The following is a 23,924-nucleotide window of genomic DNA, read 5'->3' as shown; positions in this document are numbered from 1 at the left end:
AAAGTTTCCTCTACTAAGTTACACGGGAAACCCTAAGATCTTAAATAGTTTCATTAAGAAGAACAATTTTCTTTTTTTTGCAGAAAACTTTAGCTTTACCTACAGAGAAGGATATAAACTCAGATGCCAACTTTAACATGAAAACCCTGACTTCTGGACCCCAAACACATGGCTGCCTCTTGAGCCAAAGAGAGGAGTGGCACTGTGGACTTTTGCTGGAGAATTTCACCCAGGAACTAACTAGAACTTGGTAGCCTCATTCATTCCATTGAAAAATAATGACTGAGTATTTACTCCCTTGCAGGCCCTGCTCTAGGAGAAGGGCAAGGGGAAACAGTAGTGTCAAGACGGTGTGGTCCTTCCCTCACGGAGCAGACAGCCTCCTGGGCAAGAGCAGACTTTAAGCAATATCAGCCCCCTAAACAAAGATAACAACTGTGAGAAGGGCGAACTTACACCCAGCAACTCACCTACTCAAAAGCCTGCACTGACTGACTACGCTCTTCTCACAAGGTCTGGGTTCGCTTGGTAACTTTGCCATATTTACAAGCTTAAATGCACAAGCCACCACAAAGTCCTCAAGGGGCAGACTATAAATGCAAAATAGAACAGCAGATCCTCGAGACACTCCAAGAGTACAGGGGCCGGCCCGGTGGCGCAGCGGTTGTTTGCACATTCTGCTTCTCAGCGGCCCAGGGTTTGCTGGTTCAGATCCCGGGTGCAGACATGGCACCGCTTGGCAAGCCATGCTGTGGTAGGCGTCCCACATATAAACTAGAGGAAGAACGGGCATGGATGTTAGCTTAGGGCCAGTCTCCCTCAGTAAAAAGAGGAGGATTGGCAGTAGTTAGCTCAGAGCTAATGTTCCTCAAAAAAAAAAAAAAAAAAAAGAGTACAGCTTTAAATCCTCAGCTTTAGAAATACCACTAGAACATATCCGTTCACCAAAAAACAATACATATAAAGGAACAGATGAATGGGACAATCTGTAGATGAAGGCTGACGACTGGACTCGCTCACCAGCTTGGTGACCAGCTCCCTCACACCAGCCTGTGTAATTCAGTTTTGAGGCTCAGCCCATTTGCTGATGTCTGTAGCTTGTGGTTCTTCAGGGTTGCTCATGAGTAGTCAATTCATGGATTTCAACCCTGCAGTTCCAAAGATAGCAGGTCTGTAAGGGCAAGATGAGTCCTGGCAGCATCAGTTACCAGGGAAGAAAAGCCAGCAGGTAAGTCTGAATGCTTTTAATAGTCAATTCAGAATCCTGCATGACTGCTCTCTCATAGGGGTGACGGCTGCAATGACGGCGATTGCTCTGTCACCTCTGCCTGTAAATCTCACCCTGTAGTGTTCATTTCTGCAGGAGGCGTAATTCAAAAATTGCCCTCTCTCTCCACTCCAATTCCAGATGCTGCTAGCAATTAGAGGGTAATTATTTTATGCCAGGCATAACCCCAGGGCCTTCCACATACATTACTTCAATCTTTTTATTTCAAAAGCTGTTTGTAGGTATGGCTAAAGAGCTGAGCATGAATTCTAGACCACTGGTGATCATTAAAACATAATTTAGGAGATTCTGCAAGTAGTACACAAAATACCTTAAACCAAGAAACTAGATTTGGCCCATAGCTTCAAATTCTAAAATCTGTGATCAAAGCAATAACCTATATGCCAACCAATCAGAAACTATACAAGATTCAAAATAATTAAGAATATTATTAATAATTAAAATAATTCTCAATTCTGCTTACATTACCGCCATGGCCAGAATGTCAGAGGCATGGTCCACATCCCCTGGAAGAGGAAAAACAAACCAGACAAGGAAGGTCTCTATTACAGGATATCCTTGAGCTCTCCAAGGCTACAAGATATCCAATACACTTGTGAAGAAACAGTGACAATTTTTAACTTGTCATATAATGCTAATCTCTGTTGCTATTTCCATCCTTGCCGAATGTTCCACTGAACCAGATAAAACTGTAATTTTCGTAGGTAAAAAAATGGTTAACTATTGGCCATTTCATATGGTTCTACCTACAGGTCAAGGTAATAGGAAGACACCCTCCCCCTAAGGGCTAAAATTAAACTCCTGGATGATCATAAAAATAGAGCACTTTATAGCCACTTACAAACAAAGCATCAGTAAATTCTGAAACTCAGAATAAAATCTCGGCAAGTCTCTCTCAAAGGAGCCTCACAAGATGGGTGATGCAATAGAGAGGAAGAGAGCAAGTCAAAAGAAACATCCCACCCGCAGGCTAACCCCGAAAGGCCCTTCGCTTTAGTTAGGGTCTCCTCTGCAGCATCCCCTTAGAGAAGCAGAGGGGAGCCCGGGGAAGGCTTTCATTCCAAGTTGATTCATCTCAAGACCTCCCTTTCATGAAAGGTAACGAGTTATCCGTCACAACAGTGAAGGAGACCCAGGCTGCACGCCCTTCTCCTGTTGCCTTCCTGTCCCTTCAGGGGAAAGTGTGAGAAAGATGAGATTTTGGTGGAGTTCTGCCACCCCATCCAAGTCTACATGGCTGCTACCGTGTTCACACCAATGTGGGAACCCCTCTCGCCCATCACATTACTCCACAGGAAAAGCCAACCTGTCAAAGTGCTGTGATCTGCATTGTGATCGAGGTCATTACTAAGAGGGCGTTTTAAAGGGGGAAAGGAAAATTAAGGATGTCACAGGACCAGAGGTGGAATCTAGGGAACTGTGGATTTCTCAGGGCTTCTTGGCTATCTTTGGCTAAGGTACTTAATTTCCCTGAGCCTCAGTTTTCCTTTCAGTAAAATGGGGATAATTAGCCCTTTCTTGAAAGCATTATAGAGGCCTCACAAGAAACTAATATTTGCAATCTTAGAAAACACAAAGCACTAGGCTAAATTCTTCTCCATACATTATTAGTTCCGTTAATTTTCACCACTAGATATGGTAGATATTAGCACCTTCCAAATGGGGAAATGGAGGCACAGATTGTTTTAAGTGCCTTCCTAAAATCGCAGTTATGAAATGGCAGAGTTGAAACTTGAACACTTAGTGGAAAGTGTTTTAAAGCTATGAAGCCCTCGACAAACAGGGAACAGGAACAACGAAACAGCCAGGGCTTTGCCACTGCTCCTGACCTCTCTGTTGGTCACTTTCCCTCTCGAGGACTTTGGCCATGTGACAAGACCAGTAAACAGTCCATCCAAACCAAATCTCGCCTTTACATCACAAGGACAAAGGACACTTCACAGAGGGAGGAGTGACTTCTCCCACATCCTTTTGGACACGTTTTGTGGAAAATATTTATGTTCTTTTATGGTGTTTTAAGTCTTCAGGAGCAGAAATTATTTAAGACAATATCAACATTTACAGGCATTATTTGAAGTCAAAATACTCCTAAAAGAGGGATCTTTCAAAACACCATCTGCCAGTGCTTAAGATTCCTGAGAGAGGTCATGATATTGTCTGGGGGTCAAAAACCTGAGGCAGGTAACAAATGAGTAACAGAGGCTGGGAATAATATACTAGGGAATGGTGAGGAGTGTGGCAAATGCAGCCTGCACCTACCTCAAGGGGCAGCTGCTACCCAGTTTTAGCCAATTTTTGCCTGGAGAGGGCCAACCCAGTATGGCCAGGTTTTCAGATCTTTTTTTTTAAAAAAAAGCTGGAGGATCAATTTTTATGAGTTGATTTTCACCTAACTATTGGTATCTACTCGGTTTTGGGGTTGGTTTTAAAAGGGACCTGAACTCAGCTTGTGGCCACCATTCTCTACCGTTTGACTAAGCGAGCACCCTGGCATTCTTCTACTGACCAGTTCCCAGCATGCAGATGCCATAGGCTAACCATGCCTGAAAGTGCAAACAAAAATTCCCTGCTAAGTTGTTACATGGAAAAATAAAACACACACACACACACACACACACACACACATACAGAAAACAGCCCTTTGATGCATGGCTGAAACATGAGAACCCCATGAAGACATATGCAGAGAGGTGGGTCCAAGCTCGAGGCACAGATGGCTTTTATACAAACCACAGTCTACATGGTTATAAATCACCATCCAATTTCTCTTTTGGCTCAAGATGTATAGCTATTCTCCCTTCGCCTATCCTCACATTTGCTAAGTTCTTTAACTTCACTGAGCACCATGTCACCACTCACAATGCCTCAGTCCGAGGCAGGTGTGATGGGAATTTCTTCAGGAAGTATTCTCTGAGCATCTCCCAGGGCACATGGGCAGATGCAACACCGCCCGCCAAGAAGCGACCGCCTGGTGGGACACAGGCAGTTAAGTACGACGTACTAAAGGATTATCACTTCAATTTTTCAATGGAGGAAATGAAGGGCCATAGAGATGGAGTGGGCTGAGCGGGGTAGAGAAGGCGCTGGCCAATTCCACAACCATGGCCACGCACACAGCTCAGATCCACTCAGTGTAGAATTCACCATAGTTCTCAGACAAACAGAAGCTTCCTAACCTTTCCCAAAACGCAAACTGATTGGCTCATTCAAAATATTTAGCGAAATTTAAACAAACCCTTTAGAGATATTGTTAATTTAAAAAATTTTCAACAACTTTGCAAACTAATACATGTTTAAATGCATGTTTGCCCAGGCATATCCCCAAACTGATTTTTCTACTTGGCTCTAAGAGGACGTTGGCAAAGTGCGTTCACCAGACCAACAGCAACAGCATCACCTGAGAGCTTGTTAAAAATGCAAATTCTCCAGCTCCTCCCCAGACTTAGTGAATCAGAGACCCTGGGGGTGGGCCCAGAAATTTGTTTGAACAAGCTCTCCAGGCGATTCTCACGCACACTGCTGTAGCAGGCTGTGCCAAACCAAACACGGCTTCCCTTATTAATGAAAATAATCTGTTATTTTGGTGTCTTTTCCATACACCTTTATAACTAAGTTAAAATATAAAATTGCAAGAGATTGGATTTTAGAGAATTTCTTGGCTTGGGATGACTCAAGTTTCTTTACAGCTTTTAAAAGTACAGTGTATATGACACATTACAATTTGATGTGTCACATTCCCCCCCAACCCCCCGGAAGTTCCTGGATGGTGGACCACTAATTGTTTAGCTCATTCATCTAAGACACATCAGCTGAGCATTTCCAATGTGCCTAGCACCATGCCAGGTGCTGGCAAGATGGCGATTTTTATTGAACTAAAAGAGATGATAAACAGGTTATACCGGGAGCTTTGATGTTATTAAATAGCCTATAAAATATGATAAATATCTTAAAATGTGTTTAAATGTCACTAATTACAAGACAAACATACTTTAGTTGGGGGACACAGCACCTACTCGGGAGTTTATATTCACATCAAAGAGGTCAGGAAGACCCGGTACTCACCTCTAATTAGTGGATGAAATGGCATCTGCCACTCCCAGGACAGCTCAGCATCTGAGGGGGCCCACAGTAGGGGCACAGGCTGGAAACTGAACATGGGCCTCTCTCCCCCCCACCCTTCCCTACAATCACCTGCTTCCGACTTACGGATGTAGAAATTCCATTTTGAAGTGACTTAACCACGGAGGCAACTTCTAGAACACTCGGAAACCAAGGGGCTCATGGCAGCAAAATGAGCCCCTGTTAGAAACCCAGATAGCTGACTGTCTAATTCAGTGAGAGTTATTTTGTTTGAATCCCAGAGCGTATTAGTTTCCTTTTGCTGCTGTAACAAATTACCAAAAATTTAGTGGCTTCCAACAACATAAATTTATTCTCTCCCAGTTCCAGAGTAAAGTCAGTCTGGGTGGGCTAAAGGGAAGGAGTCGGCAGGCTACATCCATTCCAGAGTCTCCAGGGGAGAATCTGCCGCCTTGTCTTTCTAGCTTCTAGAGGCCACCTGCATTCCTTGGCTCACAGCCCCTTCTTCCATCAGAAGCCAGGGGAATAGCATCTTCCAGTCTCATTCTTGGTCTCTTCTCTGACCTGCTTCCATGGCCACACCTCCTCTCTCACCTTCCTGCCTCCCTCTCAGAAGGAGCCTTGTGATCACACAGGACCCACGTGGATAATCCAGGATAATCTTTCTATCTCAAAATGCAAATGTTAATCACATTTGCAAAGTCTCTCTTGTCATGTAAGATAACATATTCACAGGCTCCTAGGAATGGTACGTGGACATCTTTGGGGGCCCATTGTTCAGCCTATCACACTGGGTGCCTACATCATGAGTGTGAAAAAACCTTTGACTGCACAAGTCAGTAGTTAGGATATATGTGACCTGTGAGCTGGGAAGGAACAGCCATCTAATGTGCTGTCTTCGTGAGCCAGGATGACGCGAGGTGCTTTGCCATCCCTCATTCATCCCCTGCAACAGCCGGAGGAGGCAGCTTCCGTTAACATCCCCTTTTTACAGATGAGGGAGAAGACCCCGATGCAGTGACTTGCCAAGCACACATGCCCAGTGTGAGAGCCCCAGGGCTGCCCGATTCTGGAGTCCATGCTGCTGCTTCTCCATCCCAAATCTCCTTCCCAGGATGGAGTGTCTCCCCACGAGGCTCTGCCCTTACTTACTTGAGGGGCTGGCATTACAAGTGTAATTTGTGTACCTCCATGTCACAGCCAGTCTTTTTTCCTTCTTCAGTCCGTTTCTTTACATGTAGACACAGCTTAAGAGTTAAGAAAATGGATGCTAGAGCCAGGCTTCCAGGGTTCCAACCCCAGCTTGTCACTTATTAGCTGTGTGACCTCAGGCAAGTTACTAAACCTCTCTCTGTCTTAGCTTCCTTAGCTGTGAAATGGGAATAATAAAGGTAACGGCTCTCACAGGGTTTCATGGAGATAAAATCAGTTAATGCAGATAAAATGTTTGAAACATTGCCCAGCTATAAGTATACATGATAAGTGTTTGCTATTATTATTATATAAAGACACTGACAGAATCAGGGACAAAAGCCACAACCCTAGGCTCAACAGAATGCAGGGAAGGGGGATGCGAGGTTCTCTGCCATAACTCACATTCGGCCCCCGGCAGAGTGCGGCAAATGGGACCTGGGTCTAAGTTCTCCAGACCCTCAAATGGAACGAACAGAATACGCTGCTCATTCCACAGGGTTGTTATGAAAATGAGTTAAAATATGTAGAGCGCTTAGAACAGTGCCTTATTATCATTCTTATTAACTATGTTAATAATATCTGGTAGTTATAAGGATGCCTAAAAATGCTTACCTAAAGCAACACGAAAGAACTCAATAAACTAAAAATTAACTGCCGTGTCCTATTTGAGTCCTCTGGATAAAGCAAGGAAAAAAGTAATGGAGAAGGAAAGATTCTTCTAGAATAGTGATTTAGTGATCTAGAATATACATTTCTTAAATCCAATAAGGAACTTCCAAGTTAACACCCAGTGCTCAAATCACTGCTCAGCTGTAGATAATATGAGAATAACGGTACAATCCTCTAGCCACATGGACAAGGCCAGGCCAGCTCCCTCCTTGGTCTTTCCATTCATCTGTCCACCCATCTACCATTTATTAAACAACTACTATATGCCAGTTATTGAAGTGATGGGTGCTTAGGATATGCAGGTGAAAGACATGACATCTGCTTCAAGAAAACAGTTCAACAGACAACCACAGGAAAGTATGTTAGTAGAAATGCAGGGACAGGACACCTGGGCACAAAAGACAACAGGCACTGAATTATCTCAACTACTTGAGGTAACAATTGACCTGGAGATTAAAGGCCACACTACCCAGATGGGATAATCATCAGGTCTTCCCTGTTGACTGGACAGCATGCATTGAAGCACACAGACATGAGCACACATGCCCTCGCAAGTCCCCATATGTCTGGGGTATAAAGTATGAGTGGTCAAGTGGCAGGAGATGACGACAACCAGATTGTGAAAGCCCTTCTACTGTATGCTCAAGGGTATGGAGAGGTGAACAGGGAGCCAATGATGGTTTTAAACAGAGGCACAACCAAAGAGGTAGAGATAGATGTGGAGGTTGCCGCCATCTTTGAAAAAGATTCCTGGCCAAAACCTAAGCAGTGACACTGGATGCTTTCTGCCCATCTTGGCCCCGGACTCTTTCCACTTTAAATTCTAGGTGGCCCATGGACTTCTCTTCATTCCTTCTTGGTTCTGTAACATGTGTGTCCTTAAGGCTGTGTAAAAATAGGCCCAGGGGCCCAGGAAAGAGGCAACTCAGCTGCCCAAGGAACTCAGACACTCCCCAGGCATGTGGCCGGCTTTCTGGCAGCTGTTGGGAGGACTCAAGGTCACGAGGCCTGGAAACCTGATCTTGTTGCAAATGGCCTTCCCTGGCCCAGGAAGCTCTGTGGAGAAGGCCATCAGGGGTACCTGGCGCCAGGCCTCTTTGCGGCCATCCCGTGAGGCTGCCTTTCACTGCTCCTTTTTTAGCTCTTGAGTTCCCATGAACAGGTCAACTCAGGCCCATTCCAGAAATACTCAATCTCCTCCCTTCTCACGAACTCCCAGCTGATTCTGCTGCATCTACAAATGAAAACTATGGAGAACAGGATCACTGAGGTGGAGACTATTTTTGTCACACCCCTTCTCTGTCCCGGAAGTGAACACTGTCACAGGCTCTTAACCTAGACAGACTTGGGTTCGAACATCACTTCTGCCTGCCAGATGAGTAATCTGGGGCAAAAAATGACCTTTTCAAGCTTCAGTCTTAGTGTGCAAAATGGAAACAATAATTGCACCGACTTCATAGGGCTGTTTTGAGGAGGAACCATAATAATTAGGGAAAGCTCTTCACACATGCACCGTGAGTGCTCTGTGAAGGTAAATTCTCTCTCTGAAACCTCACAATAGGCCCGTGATGTGCTGTCATTCTCCATTTTCCAGGAGGGAAGTGGAAGCGCTGAGAGGCCACGTGGATTATCCAGGGCCGCACTAACCAACTCCCCACCCAAAGGTGGGGCTGGCCATTCTTGAAACATGTCTGTTTCTTTAAAAACACCTAGTTATCTTGAAAAATCAACATCATATGAAAAGCTAACATCTACTGAGTGGCCCTCTGTGCCCAGCAGTGTGCTGGCACTTCATACAGACTCACTCATGTAAGCCGTAAAACCACCTGTGAGGCAGGTACTATTGCCATCCCTGTTATAGAAGCTGGTCCCCCAAGAGACTAAGAACAGCCCTGGGTTACCAGCAGTCAGCCTTCAGAGCCAGCTCTTAGCCATGATGCTTTGCAACCTCCAGAGGTCACAGGTGAAAAGGAAGACCTAGTCTGATGATCTCTCTTCATAGAGGAGACTTTGGAGGACCACAGGAGGGAGGGCTGGACGCAGGAGCGAGGGCTGGACCCAGGAGGGAGGGCTGGACCACAGGAGCGAGGGCTGGACCCAGGAGGGAGGGCTGGACCACAGGAGGGAGGGCTGGACCACAGGAGCGAGGGCGGGACAGACCCAGGAGGGAGGGCTGGACCACAGGAGGGAGGGCTGGACCACAGGAGGGAGGGCTGGACCACAGGAGCGAGGGTTGGACGCAGGAGGGAGGGCTGGACCCAGGAGGGAGGGCTGGACCACAGGAGGGAGGGCTGGACCCAGGAGGGAGGGCTGGACCACAGGAGGGAGGGCTGGACCACAGGAGGGAGGGCTGGACCCAGGAGGGAGGGCTGGACCACAGGAGGGAGGGCTAGACGCAGGTGCAGAGAGGGAAGCTGATGCCCAGTACGAGTGCCTAGGCCTCATCACACTGTCCTCCCAGGTGCTGGCCTCTGAACCTGGACAGCAGGGGTGGCTGCACCAGTGGGCGGGGGAGGGGCAGGCGAGACGGAGCGGCTCAGGTGGCTCTGCTCTGGGCTGCCCACTCCTACTTAGAGCCACAACTCAGGGGTTATGGCTTCCTAATGGGGGGTCCCAGGTCAGACTTTATCTGGGGAAGAAGAGGAGCTCTGCTCGTGGAACAGAAGTTTGAAACCACTGCCCTGTCCTTCTCTGTGTCTAAGTGCAAGCTCCTATTGTCTTGAGAACCCAGGTGCTGGCATTTTCCACAGGGGGCCCTGAAAGGACACGGTGAGGAGCAGAGCTGTGCCCTAAGCAGCAGGGGCACTGAGCCGGGGTCTGTGGAGCCCCAGGGCGCACGGGGGCCAGCCTCTGGGCTCCAGGACCTGCTCAGACTATATACAACATTCTGGAGTACGTGCCGTCTGAGGAGGAGAGGGCTCGTAGCTTTTCTGGGATTTCCAAAGGGTTCCATGTCCCCAGGCACATGAATAACCGTTAACTGTTTCTATCGTCACCATAGAAACTGCTGTGTCTCGAGTGCCGACCACATGCTGGGAACACGGGCTCACCCACCTTCAAGGAGGAGCCAAGAGGGACTTGTGAAGCACTTGGAAGGGCGCTGGGCACAAGGCAAACACACCACAGGCTTCAGTTCTCTTATCATTTTAATTACTATTACCCATTATCGCCTTGAACGCCTCACCGGTCCTCACAGAAACTTTATGAGGTTTGTACTATCACCAATGCCACTTCACAGAACAGGAAGTGGAGGCTTCCAAAGGTTAAATCACCAGCTCAAGGCCACAGACAGAGGACAAGACACTCCAACTTGGCCTGTCTGGGTCCCCAGCCCAGGCTGGCCCTCCGTCTGGCCGCACTAAGGGAAGAAGGCAGAGGACTTCCTGGGAGGAGGAGGCCCCAGACGCCCCCAGGCCTGCGAGCAGCCAGCCCAGCCCCAGGGGAGACCAGGCCTGCGCTCCCTGCCGAAGGGCCAGCAGGCCTCCCTAACTCCGCACCTCTCCTAACCAACAACAGAAAGCCAAGCCGCTTAAAACAGTGACAGATAAAAAAGAAAGCCACCCCATGCGGCAGCCATTCCTGGGCTCCCAAGCGAGCCCGTGTCTTGGGTCTTGGAGGACAGTGGGTTCAAGGAGTGAGGCGCCGCAGCCCCGGCACCTGCTGGCCGCACTCCAAGCAACGTCTCTCCTTCCAAAGCAACGCAGAACTCCGCAGAACACACCACTTGAAAGCCAGAAAGATGCCCCCAGGTCGCCATGGCAATGCTAAACAGATGGAACACTTTAACCCGCTCTGACGCACACACACCAACTTATTCAAGGGCCAAATGGACGGACTGGGGGTGGGGCTGGGAGTGTTGTTTCTACAGCTCCATCTCCAAGGATTTGACCCCAAATATATCTAGGTCAGAGTGATACAGGGCAAAGGACTCCTTAAACCCAAGCTGAGGCCAGGCATGCTGGGGAAAGGGGAGTCACTGCCATCTGTCTCTGCCTTTGGACCCCAGCACAGTCCCATATCACACAGGCCTCTATGAGAGGGTTATGGGAGATGCTGATGGTTTGGGATCTGCCTCTCCCTGGGGACAGTCCTCCACTACCCAGCGCCTCAGTCCCTTCCCAGGCAAGAGGGGAGTGTCCTGCAGATCCCCAGCAGGGTCAGGAGGCTCAAATGCACTCATGGGAGCAGAAGTGCTCGTAGACCTTAAAGCACACGTTAGTGCAGATGTTAAAAACATTAACTGCCATTTCCCACCAGGTGGCATTTCATTTCCCAGATCCCAGGGCTGAACTTCCCTCCATGGGAGCTGATGACCGTGGGTATTTTCCTTTAGAACACTTTGCTCCGGGATCCAATGGGGGTTGCTCTACAAGATGAGACATGTGTAGTGACGATGAATAAAGACTTGTCCCAGGTCTGAAAAGACAGCTGTGCCTATGGGGTCTGTTGTGCTCTGGGCTCTTCCATGCCCCATCCCTCCCCTCAGACACCACAGGGCAAAGGGCTGACATAGCAGGGAGGCCAGAAGAGTCTCAGCAGACACAGCTTATGGCACTTCGGTAGATCAATGAACAAATGTTGCAAACTCTCCCTCTGCAGGCCCGTGACATCCTCAGGTCAACAGAGTCTCCAGAAATGGAAATCCTCTTCCACCCACCATTCCCCTGTGGTGAACCCTCTTGACTTTCAAGACCCACCCCTTAAAAGTTATTCTTAAACGTCCCCTTGTGCCAGGGTGGAATGGGTCCCCACTGTGCATGCAGATGTCTGTGGGAGCAGCTGCTCTGTTCTGTTGTTCTATTTGTTCTCTGGTCTCCTGCCCACTCATCACTGAGTCCCTTGCGGGCAGGGAGCACATCATCTTCACCTGTGTATTCCCTTGGCCTTGCACTGTGCCTGGCATTAGCTGGCTGTCTGTGAATGTATGCTGATTGATACCTACAAGTATGCAATGCCACGCCCGCAATGTTTGTGCATCAATGTCCCTGGAATTCTCTAGTCCGTATGCCACAGGTGTCTGATTTCACTTCCCCATCCTCTGGGAAGAGAGAAGGACTTGAAGCAGAGCCTGGAGTGCAGGAGTTAGAGAACAGAAATCCAGGGCAGCCTAGGGGGTCAGGAGGAGGAGCACAAGTGACGGGGTGGGAGAGAGGCCTCCTACGCACAAACTCAAAGCTTATGTTCCTACCCACCAATCAGTTGACTAAACGAATTTGCCCCTTGAAAATTGGAACAGCACCCATTCCTCCTGCTCTGAAACAAGGTTGCTTTTGTCTCCTTTATGAAAGGCCCCTGAAGATGCTCTGGTTACTGAGGGAGTGAGCACACTGACTCCATGCTGATGGTTTTCAAGGGAGTCAGCTACCCTCCCAAAAGGTGCACTCTCCAAGGTCTCACCTCATTGTGTGTCACCTTCCTTCTGTCAACACGGGGCTCTCCATTTACCGTCCCCTCTTGTCTCCCCAAAACAGGCAATGTTCAGCAAACAACAACAACACGTCTTTATCATCGGCCACCTCAAGTAAAGCCTAACTGGGAGTTTAAACTTCTAGGAATCTCGACATGGTGGCTCATTCGCTATGCCATATTCCCAAATTATGCTTCTGATGGGTAGAAATGCTTTAACTTTGTATATATGTGTGTGTGCGCACACACACACACACACACAGGTGTCCCACTAGCCAGAACACACATGCTCGCCTGTAAGAAGCACTTCCTGTGTCCCCTAGGGAAGTTCTGCCTTACGGATTTGTCATTGTTTTGTGATGTAGAGGAAAGGACAATGGCCCTGTTGTCCTTATCATCATCTTTCTCATTTCCTACAAATGGAATGACTGCGGTAGAGGTTCTTACATTTTCCTGGACCCACGTCCTGTATGCCGAACTATTCTCTACTATGTTTACCACCAGACCATGTCTGCCTCCTTGCCTCCAAGCTGGAACTAATTATCACAGACAATTATAGGATTTTATATTCCTGAGTTCTAAAAAAAACATAGTCCATGAAAAAAACAATACTTCCTGGGGCTGGCCCCGTGGCTGAATGGTTAAGTTCGCGCGCTCCGCTGCAGGCGGCCCAGTGTTTCGTTGGTTCGAATCCTGGGCGCGGACGTGGTACTGCTCATCAAACCACGCTGAGGCAGCATCCCACATGCCACAACTAGAAGGACCCACAACCAAGAATATACATCTATGTACTGGGGGGCTTTGGGGAGAAAAAGGAAAAAAATAAAAAATCTTAAAAAAAAAGAAGTGTCTTTTTAAAAAACCAAAAACCAAAAAAAAACCCAATACTTCCACAGCTGAAAGAGTTATGGAGAAACCACAAAAATTACATTGGTGCTATGGTAGCATTTATAAATAACATATTTGCATACGGTACTAAATTCGCATAGAAGAATCCGAGGTGACAATATTATTTCATAAGCTTGAAAGTGGACTTTAACAACAACGCCTCCAACAGAAGGCAAATGAAACATGAATGCACCAAATAGAATAAAAGGTTCAGTGCCTTCAAATGTCAGCTCTACATATGCATTAGAACGGGCTGGGGCAAATTCATCAATGTCCATCCCAGGGGAAATCCTGCATCTCTTCCATGTGAAGATATGACTGCATGTGTAAAATGCTTGCACTAAAATCAAGTCTTCTCTCTTCCAAATTTTCTCAATTATTAATACACTAGACAGCTGCGGTAGCTCTAGCAGAAATAGCTGCCAAGCTTTTCCAAAAGGCGAAGCCGCCGTGAGATGTCTGCATGGTGACTTTGCTGTGTAAGGAGGGGTCGCTCTCTGGATCAAACAAAAAGGAGACAATCTCCAATGGAACAACCGAAAAAGAGAAACTTGTCTCAGAATGTAAACTGGAAAATGATTCCCCCCCCACCGAACACACACACTCACTCCTCTTTATAATAAAAAACTTTCCGTGTACAAAAAGAAGTTGCCTGAAAAGGGTCTCTGTCCAACTCATTGGGATAACAAACAATTCAGAAAATTAAATAGCTAACCGGAGGAATGCCAATCACTCTGGCGTATTCTGGAATGAGGCTACCAAATTGTGCTTTCTCAAAGGGAGTGGGTGAGGTTAGAAAAACAAATTATGTCTTTTTTTAGATTTCCGGAAGCAAATTAATATCCAGAAAAAAAAGTTGTCCTTAAGTTGCCACCTTCATATTTTAAACAGGTATTAGCATCACCTTAACAGATTCTGAGAATTTTTTGTGTTGCGGCCGGCCCCATGGCCAAGCAGTTAAGTCTGCATGCTCCGCTGTGGCAGCCCAGGGTTTCTCTGGTTCGGATCCTGGGCGTGGACATGGCATGGCTCATCAGGCCACGTTGAGGCAGAGTCCCACATGACACACTAGAAGGACGTGCAACTAAGATATACAACTATGTACCGGGGGGATTTGGGGAGAAAAAGCAGGAAAAAAAAAGGTTCGCAACAGTTGTTAGCTCAGGTGCCAATCTTTAAAAAAGAAATTCTTTGTGTATTAAAAAGCGCTTTGAGGGGAAAAGCTAAGCACCTAGGGCATCACAATCTAATGTTTTCTGAACTCAACAGTGATGGTGAATTTTAATTCAAAATTTATGTGCAGGACATGCAACAAGATTAGATTTTTAAAAGTTTGTTTTGGGTTTTTTTTTTTTAAGCTATAATATCAGAGCGTAAGTGTATCACACCAGAGAGAAGACCACTTGTCAAGGTGATGTTGGGAATGCATATGATCATACGTTTCACGTTTCCTGTCACAGTTCTCATTTCACATCATTCCAACCTTTATAGGCACTCAGACCACACGCTCCAGTTCCTGAGCAGTAAGAGACCATCCCTCCTCTGTGGCCCAGCACTGTGCACAAACAGAAACTGCTGTGGGTCTTTGAGAAAGCAAAGCGAGTCAGAAGAGCCCGAGTTTTAAACAAGTGTGTATTTGCACCAGTTCTGCATAATTTGTTTCCAAGAGCAAGGACAATATTTCATTTTCATTGTCTCACGATCTACGTAAAAATCACAACCATTTTTCAGTAAATGCCAACAAATGTCAGAGAAGCAGACCACGGATACTTGGAAATGGCTGTTAGTTTATTAATATAATCCCCTAGAGTAAAGCTGGTGGTGTGAATGTTTTCAAGATGGTCAATATCATTTAGAGGCAGGGCTTACTAACATAACACAAACACTCCCTACCCCGTGTACCACTTACCATTTGCGATCTGTTCTTCGGACAGCCATTGATGTCTTCAATCTTTTCATTTGCTGAAAAAGAAAACACAAGTCAGAAAAATAAATAATCACCACAGACACTTTGAGTAGTGATGTTCAAGACCCTGGAGGCCAACCAAGTCCTAAGGCCCATGCTGGGGTTTTTCCAGCCAACGCAGGCATGTGAAATACCGAGCCGCATCTAGCAAGCTTCAGGACTTACTCATCAAGCCACCGTCCTCCAGGGACAGCTGGGGCAAGGTCATCGTCATCTGAAGCAGAGACAACTGCACTGATGACAGTCTTACAGTGACGGGGCATCGTGGAAATGTCTGGAGACTGGGAAAGGCACTGAGCTGTGACTGCACTTCAGGCTCTTAGGCAACTGCAACCTCCCCACAAAAGATGGGGTGGTTCAGAGTGCATCAGTCCAGCCTCAACTCAGCTCCTGGTTGACAAGCACCACAGAAGACAGCATCTCACCCCATCTTTAGCCAGAAATACACTGCTTGATACTAGTAGGATTACTAATAATCCTATTCCCAAAGTGATGGCAAAGAGAGAAAACAAGGGAGACTTAAAATTGGCTCATCCAAGGCCACACAGCAAGTCCAAATTAGATCTGGAACACATTCTTGAAGTCACAATAGCACCTAGCTACTTAGAGAAGTCAAAGAAAGAGGTTGCACTGAATTAACTGGAAATCAAATATCATTACCAGGGAAGAAAGGCCCGGCTCCCCATGGTGAAGTATGAAGGGATCCTTGCACGATGCACCCCAAGGCATCTGCGGAAGGGCTGAATTTGCGACTGGAGCCCCACAAAAAGGGAGTATATGTAGAGGGTATGGCACTGGCTCTGGAGGCAAAGACACCCCAGCATGAATCCCAGCTGCACAGCCTCTCAACTGTGTGATCTTAGCCATGCCCCTTAACCTCTCTGGGCTACAGTTTCCTCATCTATAAAATGGAGCTAATATTACCTACTTCACAGGAGGAGCTGGGAGAATAAGATTATGTGGCGCCAGTAAAATGCTTATTTAGTACAGTGCCTAGCACACAGTAAGTGTTCTGTAAATGGCAGCTATTATTAACTCAACAATATATATTCTTATCATCTATGTAAAATATATAAAATAAAAATTTCCTTTTTGATGTCTCCATCTGAGTTAAGCCCAGAAACTCAGCTAGGACTCCACAGTGAAGAACTAAGGATTTGCGTCCTCTGTGAAGCCTTTATAAGCTTCCTCCCCCGACCCATGCCCCACCCCTAGAAGGACGAGGCCTCCTCAGGTCTCTCGGTTCTCTCAGCATCCAGGACCTATCTCTGCTCTTAATCACCCCATGTGGAACTCCTCCTTCTCTTGCCTCCCCTAGCTATGCTGTGAGAGTGGCAGATGGGGAGATGTTTTCCTCGTTTGTATCCTTAGGGCTCACTGCAAGCTGGCAATACTGAATTCCAAAAAAATACATCACATCAGATTTTAATGAATATGATGCCTTGAAGTTTCATGAAGAGAAAAGACATTAAAAACTATCTGAAAAGTATAACAGAATTAAAGTGTCCCATACCTCTAGGATATTAGAACACCTCAACCTAAATTTAGCTCATATTCCCTCAGTTCGGTTTATTTTCTCTCCAGTGTTTCTACCTCAAGGAGTGGAAAATAAGAAAGCAAGACTGTGGCAAGAAACCGTTTTAACATCTAATTACCGTGAGACAGCCTGATCAGTGTACATTTCAGCCCAATCTACATCTTCTTTAGAATTTGCAAAAGTAACAGACATTCAGGCTTATGACCCATCTGGGAAGATCTCAATCGTAAGGGTCCAATTGAGTTTTCTTAACTCTTAAGAACTAGGACAGGCATTTAATGGGATGACACGTGGATACTTGTTCCCCAGTTACCAGAAAATACAATTAGCCAGAACATATCACTAGCACGTAAATGCCTCAAGAACACGGATTTTCATCTGCTTTATTTCCCACTGTAACCCCAGTGCTTAGGACAGTGCCTGACACACAGCAGCCACTCAATAAATATTTGTAGAGCAGAACTAAGGAATGAGTATTCTGAACATTTCTGAGAATCCAAGTTTTACTGCCTATTTTGAAGCAGCTGTCCTTTCACTTGTAAATATAGATGTACACACTGAAGATGGAAAAAAGGACAATCCTTGACAACTGGCACTCCTTCATACGTGGGAAATTATGGCAGGCACGCACTCTGACCTTGGATTTTGATATCCAATGCTGGAAAAAATATGTGGCTTTTGAGAATCAAGGCCGCTCAAGTTATCTGCCAATTGGACACTTATGATGGCTAGAAGCATAAGTCATTGGATTCTGATCAATACTCAGTTCAGCATTAGGTCATTAGCGCTCATTAAAGTGAAGGATGAATAACTATGATCCTAAGAAATTATTTTAAAGATCCCTCACATGCTATCTAGATAAACGGAACCAAAGGGCTTGTCCCAATTATTCCTCTAATTCCTTTTCATGATCTGTCACCTAAACCACAGTCAGGTGTCCCCTGAATTCAAATTATCATGGCTCCACGAAGCCTAACGCTGCATTTTACAGCATTCAAAATAAACCACTGGGGCGCACCTATTTCTGACGCTCTAAAGAATACATGGGAAGAGATCAATCAAATGACCAAGCCCAAACTCAAAGTAAATACTTAAAAAAAATGCAAAACAAGTCTCGGACCTCCTTATTTCCAATTTCATGTAATTTAAATACTTCTTTACTTAAATTCTCAAGAGTTTCTATGGTTGTCATAAATACTTAGAGCAATCCTAGCAGCTCTGGTTCTGCTGCTAAGAAGAGCTTGGACTGCAGAGCTGAATTTATTAACTCGGGGTAGGGGGTCTCTGGCTCCAGCCCCCAAACAGATAACCAAAGAAGCAAAGGCATTTGTCCTCAAAGTCCTCAACTGCGATTAAAACTGGCATCCCTAAGTGCCAGTAGTAATTTATTTATTCTGGAATGTTCTTTAGTCACTAATGCAGTAACCTGTCTGCACACAAGGTGACAAGTTAGTGACGGGAAGGCATCAGTGCACTTTTTATATAAGAGCAGCAGCATCAAGCTCATTACTTTTTAAAAGATCATCTCTGAAGGGTTCAGAGCATGTCAACAGCCCATGCATCTATGCGTGGCATCTCTGCATGTGCACAGGGCAGTTGGCAGCCCTCCCAATGGGGGGAGAGAGAAACCAGCTGCCCAGAAAGGCCGATGACTCACCCAAGGTCACGGGATCACAATAGGTCATCAATGGAGAGAAGGTACAGTCCTACGTGTTGTCTGAATTTCCTGGTTGTGCTCAGAGGCAGCCCAAATGGTGGAGGCAAATAAGCTGCTCTCAGCTCTCTTCACCTCTACCGGGACATCTTTTCCCATCCGTCTTCACCTCCTCCTCCTTCCAATCCTCTCTCGTCCATGCTGTTTCCCTCCTTCGCCCTCTCCCTCACCCCCTCCCTCCTTCCCTGACTCCAGCCCCCACTGGCACCCTCACTGAGTGACAGCAATGTAAGCGGGAGGAGGCAGGCCTGTCTCTCCCTCTTGATTCATGCTGTTTATCCTGGCCTCGTAAACCTCTCTAATAACTCACGGTGATGGCCCCATGATGGGCTGGCAGGCAACTGCCAGCTTCGGGCAGCTCATGACTCAGGAAGATAATCACACTAATAAGAGGTTGAACACAGAGACCCAACCCTCAGTCTCTAAAGCAAGGGCACTGAAAGGCAGCAGCAGAAAGTCCCTCTCTGCCTAACAGGGCGAAGGCAACGATGGAAAAGCACGGGCCCCAGACAATCCCACTATCTAGGAAGCTCAGCTCCCAGGATCGATCCATCGATCCTAGGATCTAGCTGGGCCAGATGAAGACTTAGGAGCAGTGTGTGTGAAAAGCATTTAAGGGTTTCTTCAGGCCACACATCTGATCATGTCCCTCCCCAACCTGAAAATCAGCTCTTCAACCACTGGCCTTGTTCTCAGGCTAAAGCCCGGACTCCCCGGCCTGTACTTGGTAGCCCTGCCTTATTTCACATTGTTGGCCCTCTGGCTCCACTCTCCAGACTTTCTGCACCCTACTTCCTCCACCAGGAACACTCTCCCTGACCGCTTCACCTAGCTAACCGCACCTGACCAATGCCAAGTTTGAGGTCTTGGCTTACAGGTGAATTCCTCGAGGAACCTTTCCTGGATCTCCCCTGCCCCCATCGTGGGTCAGGTCTCCTAGCACCACTGGTCCTTAATCTTCATGCTCTCTACTCCCCCTGGGCCTGGAAAGAGGTTGTCCCTCAAAAGAGACAATCTCCCTGCCTGGAAGTTTTGATGGGCCTTCATTTAGATGTGTTTTCTAACTTTTTATTTTGAAATAACTTCAAACTTACAGAAAAGTTATGGAATAGCACAGGGAATTCCCACATTCTTTCATCCATTCCCATCCTCTCCCCCGCCTTTTGCTGCATAGGAACACATTTTTTTTTTAAATCATTTTAATGTAGGCTACATAGACTACGTCCTTCATCCCTTATACTTTGTATTTCCAAAGAACAAAGATACTATCTAAAAATACAATTATGAAATACAGAAAGTTTACCATTGATATAATTCCAATTCTGCCAATTAAAACAAAAAGGTCCTTTATAGCATTTTATTCCCCAGTCCAGGGTCACACAGTGCATTTACTCATTTCTCTTTAGTCGCCTTTATTCTGGAACAATTTCTCAGCCTCTGTCTTTCACGGCACTGATGTTTTGGAACAATACAGGCCAGTTTTTTGGTTTTTTGTTTTTTTTGGGTTTTTTTTCATAGAATGTTCCCCCAATCGGTTTTGCCTGAGATTCCTCATGATTAGTTTCAGGCTTTCGATCTCTGACTGGTGTTCAACATAAGTGATGCTGTGTTCTCGGGGTATCACATCAGGAAGCACATGACATCCCTTACCACTGATGTAGTTTTGATCACCTGGTCAAGGTGTCGGGCTTCTCCCATGTGTGGTTATTGTATTTCCCCTTGCAACTAACAAGCCATCAGTGGAGAGACACTTGAAGACCATGCAAATAGTCTGGTCCTCCTCAAACTTTGAAATGCAGCAGCCACTGATGATTCTTCTCTCTTTTTTTACTGAGGTAACACTGGTTTATAACATATAAATTTCAAGTGTATGTCATTATATTTCAATTCCTGTGTAGATGACATCATTAAGTCTTCTTTGAATGTTTGGTAGAATTCACCAGGAAAGACATCTGGTCTTGGACTTTTATTTTTTAGAAGGTTTTTGATTACTGTGTTGATCTCCTTCCTGGTGATTGGTCTACTCAAATTCTCTATTTCTTCTTGATTCAGTTTTGGAAGGTTGTATGATTCTAAGTATTTGTCCATTTCTTCTAGATTATCCAATTTGTTGGCATATAGCTTTTCGTAGTATTCTCTTATAATCTTTTGTATTTCCGAGATGTCCGTTCTAATTTCTTCCATTTCTGATTTTATTTATTTGAGCGTTCCCTTTTTTTCTTGGTGAGTCTAGCTAAAGTTTTGTCAATTTTTTTCTTGCCTTTTCTCCCCAAATCCCCCTAGTACATAGCTGCATATTTTAGTTGTGAATCCTTCTAGTTGTGACATGTGGGGTGCCGCCTCAACACGGCCTGATGAGTGGTGCCATGTCTGTGCTCAGGATCCAAACTGGCAGAACCCTGGGCTGCAGGAGCAGAGCACGTGAACTTAACCACTCAGCCATGGGGCCAGCCCCCGGTCAATTTTTTTATCTTTTCAAAGAACCAGCTCTTGGTTTCATTGATTTTTTTCTGTTTTTTTTTTTAGTCTCATTTATTTCTGCTCTGATTTTTATTATTTCCTTCCTTCTACTGATTTTGGTCTTTGTGCTTCTTCTTCCAGTTCCTTTAGGTGCACTGTTAGAGTGTTTATTTGGGATTTTTCTTGTTTGTTGAGGTAGCTCTGTATTGCTATAAGCTTCCTTCTTAGAACTGCTTTTGCTGTATCCCATAAATTTTGGCACATCGTATTTTCATTTTCATTTGTCTCCAGGTATTTTTTGATTTCACCTTTGATTTCTTCATTGACCCAATCGTTGTTCAGTAGCATTTTGTTTAATCTCCATAAATTTGTGGCTTTTCTGATTTTCTTCCTGTAGTTGACTTCTAGTTTCATACCTTTGTGGTCAGAAAAGATGCATGGCATTATTTCGATCTTCTTAAATTTATTGAGACTTGTTTTGTGGCCTATTATGTAAGCAATCCTGGAGAATGTTCCATGGGCATTTGAAAAGAATGTGTATTCTGCAGTTTCTAGATGGAATGTTCTGTATATATCTACTAAGTCCATCTGGTCTAATGTGTCATTTAAGGCCAATGTTTCCTTATAGATCTTCTGTTTGGATGATCTATCCACTGGTATATGTGGAATATTAAAAGTCCCCTACTATTATTGTGTTACTGTCTATTTCTCCTTTCATGTCTGTTAATAATTGCTTTATATGTTTAGGTTACTCCTATGTGTGGTGCATAGATATTTACAAGTGTTATATCCTCTTGTTGGATTGTTCCCTTTATCATTACGTAGTGCCCTTCTTTGTCTCTTGTTACAGTTTTTGTTTTAAAGTCTATTTTGTCTGATATAAGTATTGTTACCCCAGCTTTCTTTTCTTTGCCATTTGCATGGAGTATCTTTTTCCATCCTTTCACTTTCAGTTTGTGAGTGTCCTTAGGTTTGAAGTGTGTCTCTTGTGTGCAGCATATATATGGGTCTTGTTTATTTATTCAATTGACCACCCTATGCCTTTTGATTGGAGCATTTGGAGCATTTAGTCCACTGACATCTAAAGTAGCTATTGGTAGGTATGTGCTTATTGCCATTTTGTCACTTTTTTTCTGGGGGTTTTAGTAGTTCTTCTCTGTTCCTTTCTTCTTCTCTTGTTCTCTTCCCTTGTGGTTTGAGGGCATTCTTTAGTATTATGTTTGGGTTCCTTTCTCTTAATTTTTTGTGTACTTATTATAACTTTCTGGTTTGTGATTACATATCATATATAATATGATATATATATAATAGCCTATGTATATAGCAATCTATAGTAAGTTGATGTCCTCTTTAGTTTGACCTCTTTCTAAAAGTTCTATTCTTTTACTCCGCTCCTCCCACAATTTATGTTTTGATATCATATCTAACCTTTTGTGTGTGTCTCTATTACCCTCTTATCATGGAAACAGATAATTTTAGTACTTTTGTCTTTTGACCTTCATATTATCTTCATAGGTGGCTGATCTGCTAACTTTACTGTATTTTTGCCTTAACCAGTGACTTTTATTGCTTTTTCTTTGATAATTTTCTTATTCCTATTTTTGGTCTTCTCTTTCCCACTTAAATAAGTCCCTTTAGCATTTCTTGTAAAACTAGTTTCTTAGTGATAAACTCCCTTAATTTTTGATTGTCTGGGAAGCTCTTTATCTCTCCTTTCATTCTGAGTGATAACCTTGCCAGGTAGAGTATTCTTGGCTGTAGGTTTTTTCCTTTCAGCGCTTTATATATATCATGCCGCTCCCTTCTAGCCTGTAAGGTTTCTGCTGAGAAGTCAGCTGATAGCCTTGTGGGGTTTCCTTTGTATGCAACTTGTTACCTTTCTCTTGCAGCTTTTAGGATGCTCTCTTTAATTCTTGACATTTTCATTACAATGTGCCTTGGTGTAGGCCTCTTTGGGTTTATCTTGTTTGGTGCTCTCTCTGCTTCCTGTACCTGGATATCTGTTTTCTTCCTTAGGCTAGGAAAGTTTTCAGCTATTAATTCTTCAAATAGATTCTCTGCCCCTTTATCTCTCTTCTCCTTCTGAGACATCTATAACACAGATATCAGTATGCTTGACGTTGTCCCAGAGTTCCTTTAGACTGTTCTCATTCTTTTTAATTCTTTTCTCTTTTATCTGTTCAGCTTGGGTGATTTCCCCTAGTTTTTTTCCCAGCTCACTGATCCGTTCTTCTGTATCATCTACTCTGCTACTGAGTCCCTCTAGTGAATTTTTCATTCCCAGTATTGTATTCTTCATTTCTGATTAGTTTTTTTATATTTTCCAATTCTGTGTTTATATCCTCACTGAGTTCATCCAATCTTCTCCAAAAATCACTGAGAATCCTTATGACTTTTTGTTTGAACTCTTTGCCAGAGAGATTGTTTATTTCTGCTTCATTTAATTCTTTTGGGGGGGTTTTATTCTGTTCCCTTACTTACAATGTATTCCTTTGCCTCCCCATCTTGCCTGTTTCTCTGTGCTTATATCTAAGTATTTGGTGGGTCAGCTACGTCTCCTGATCTTGGAGAGGTGGCCTTATGTAAGAGATACGCTATGAGGCCCAGCAGTGTGCTTCCCTCTCATCACCAGTTCCAAATGTTCCAGGAGTGACCCCTGTGTGAGCTACATTTGTCCTTCTGCTGTGGCAGGGTTGCTCTTGCTGCAGGTACCCAGGGAGGC

General features: G+C 45.0%; 1 protein-coding gene across 7 annotated transcripts in view; it reads right to left on the bottom strand.

Moving 5' to 3' along the window:
* NAV2 (neuron navigator 2) overlaps positions 1–23,924 on the bottom strand; it is a 706,055-nt gene that overhangs the window by 234,517 nt on the left and 447,614 nt on the right. For all 7 annotated transcript variants that reach the window (XM_070491341.1, XM_044752510.2, XM_070491340.1 and 4 more), the window contains one exon: positions 15,435–15,487. In XM_070491341.1, the coding sequence (XP_070347442.1) occupies positions 15,435–15,487 (53 nt within the window). The remainder of the gene's footprint in view (positions 1–15,434; positions 15,488–23,924) is intronic.

This window comes from Equus asinus, chromosome 20, assembly GCF_041296235.1.
Source record: "Equus asinus isolate D_3611 breed Donkey chromosome 20, EquAss-T2T_v2, whole genome shotgun sequence".
Classification (NCBI taxonomy): Eukaryota; Metazoa; Chordata; class Mammalia; order Perissodactyla; family Equidae; genus Equus; species Equus asinus.
Note: the sequence above shows the minus strand (reverse complement) of the source record. Positions and strands in the feature narration are given on the sequence as shown.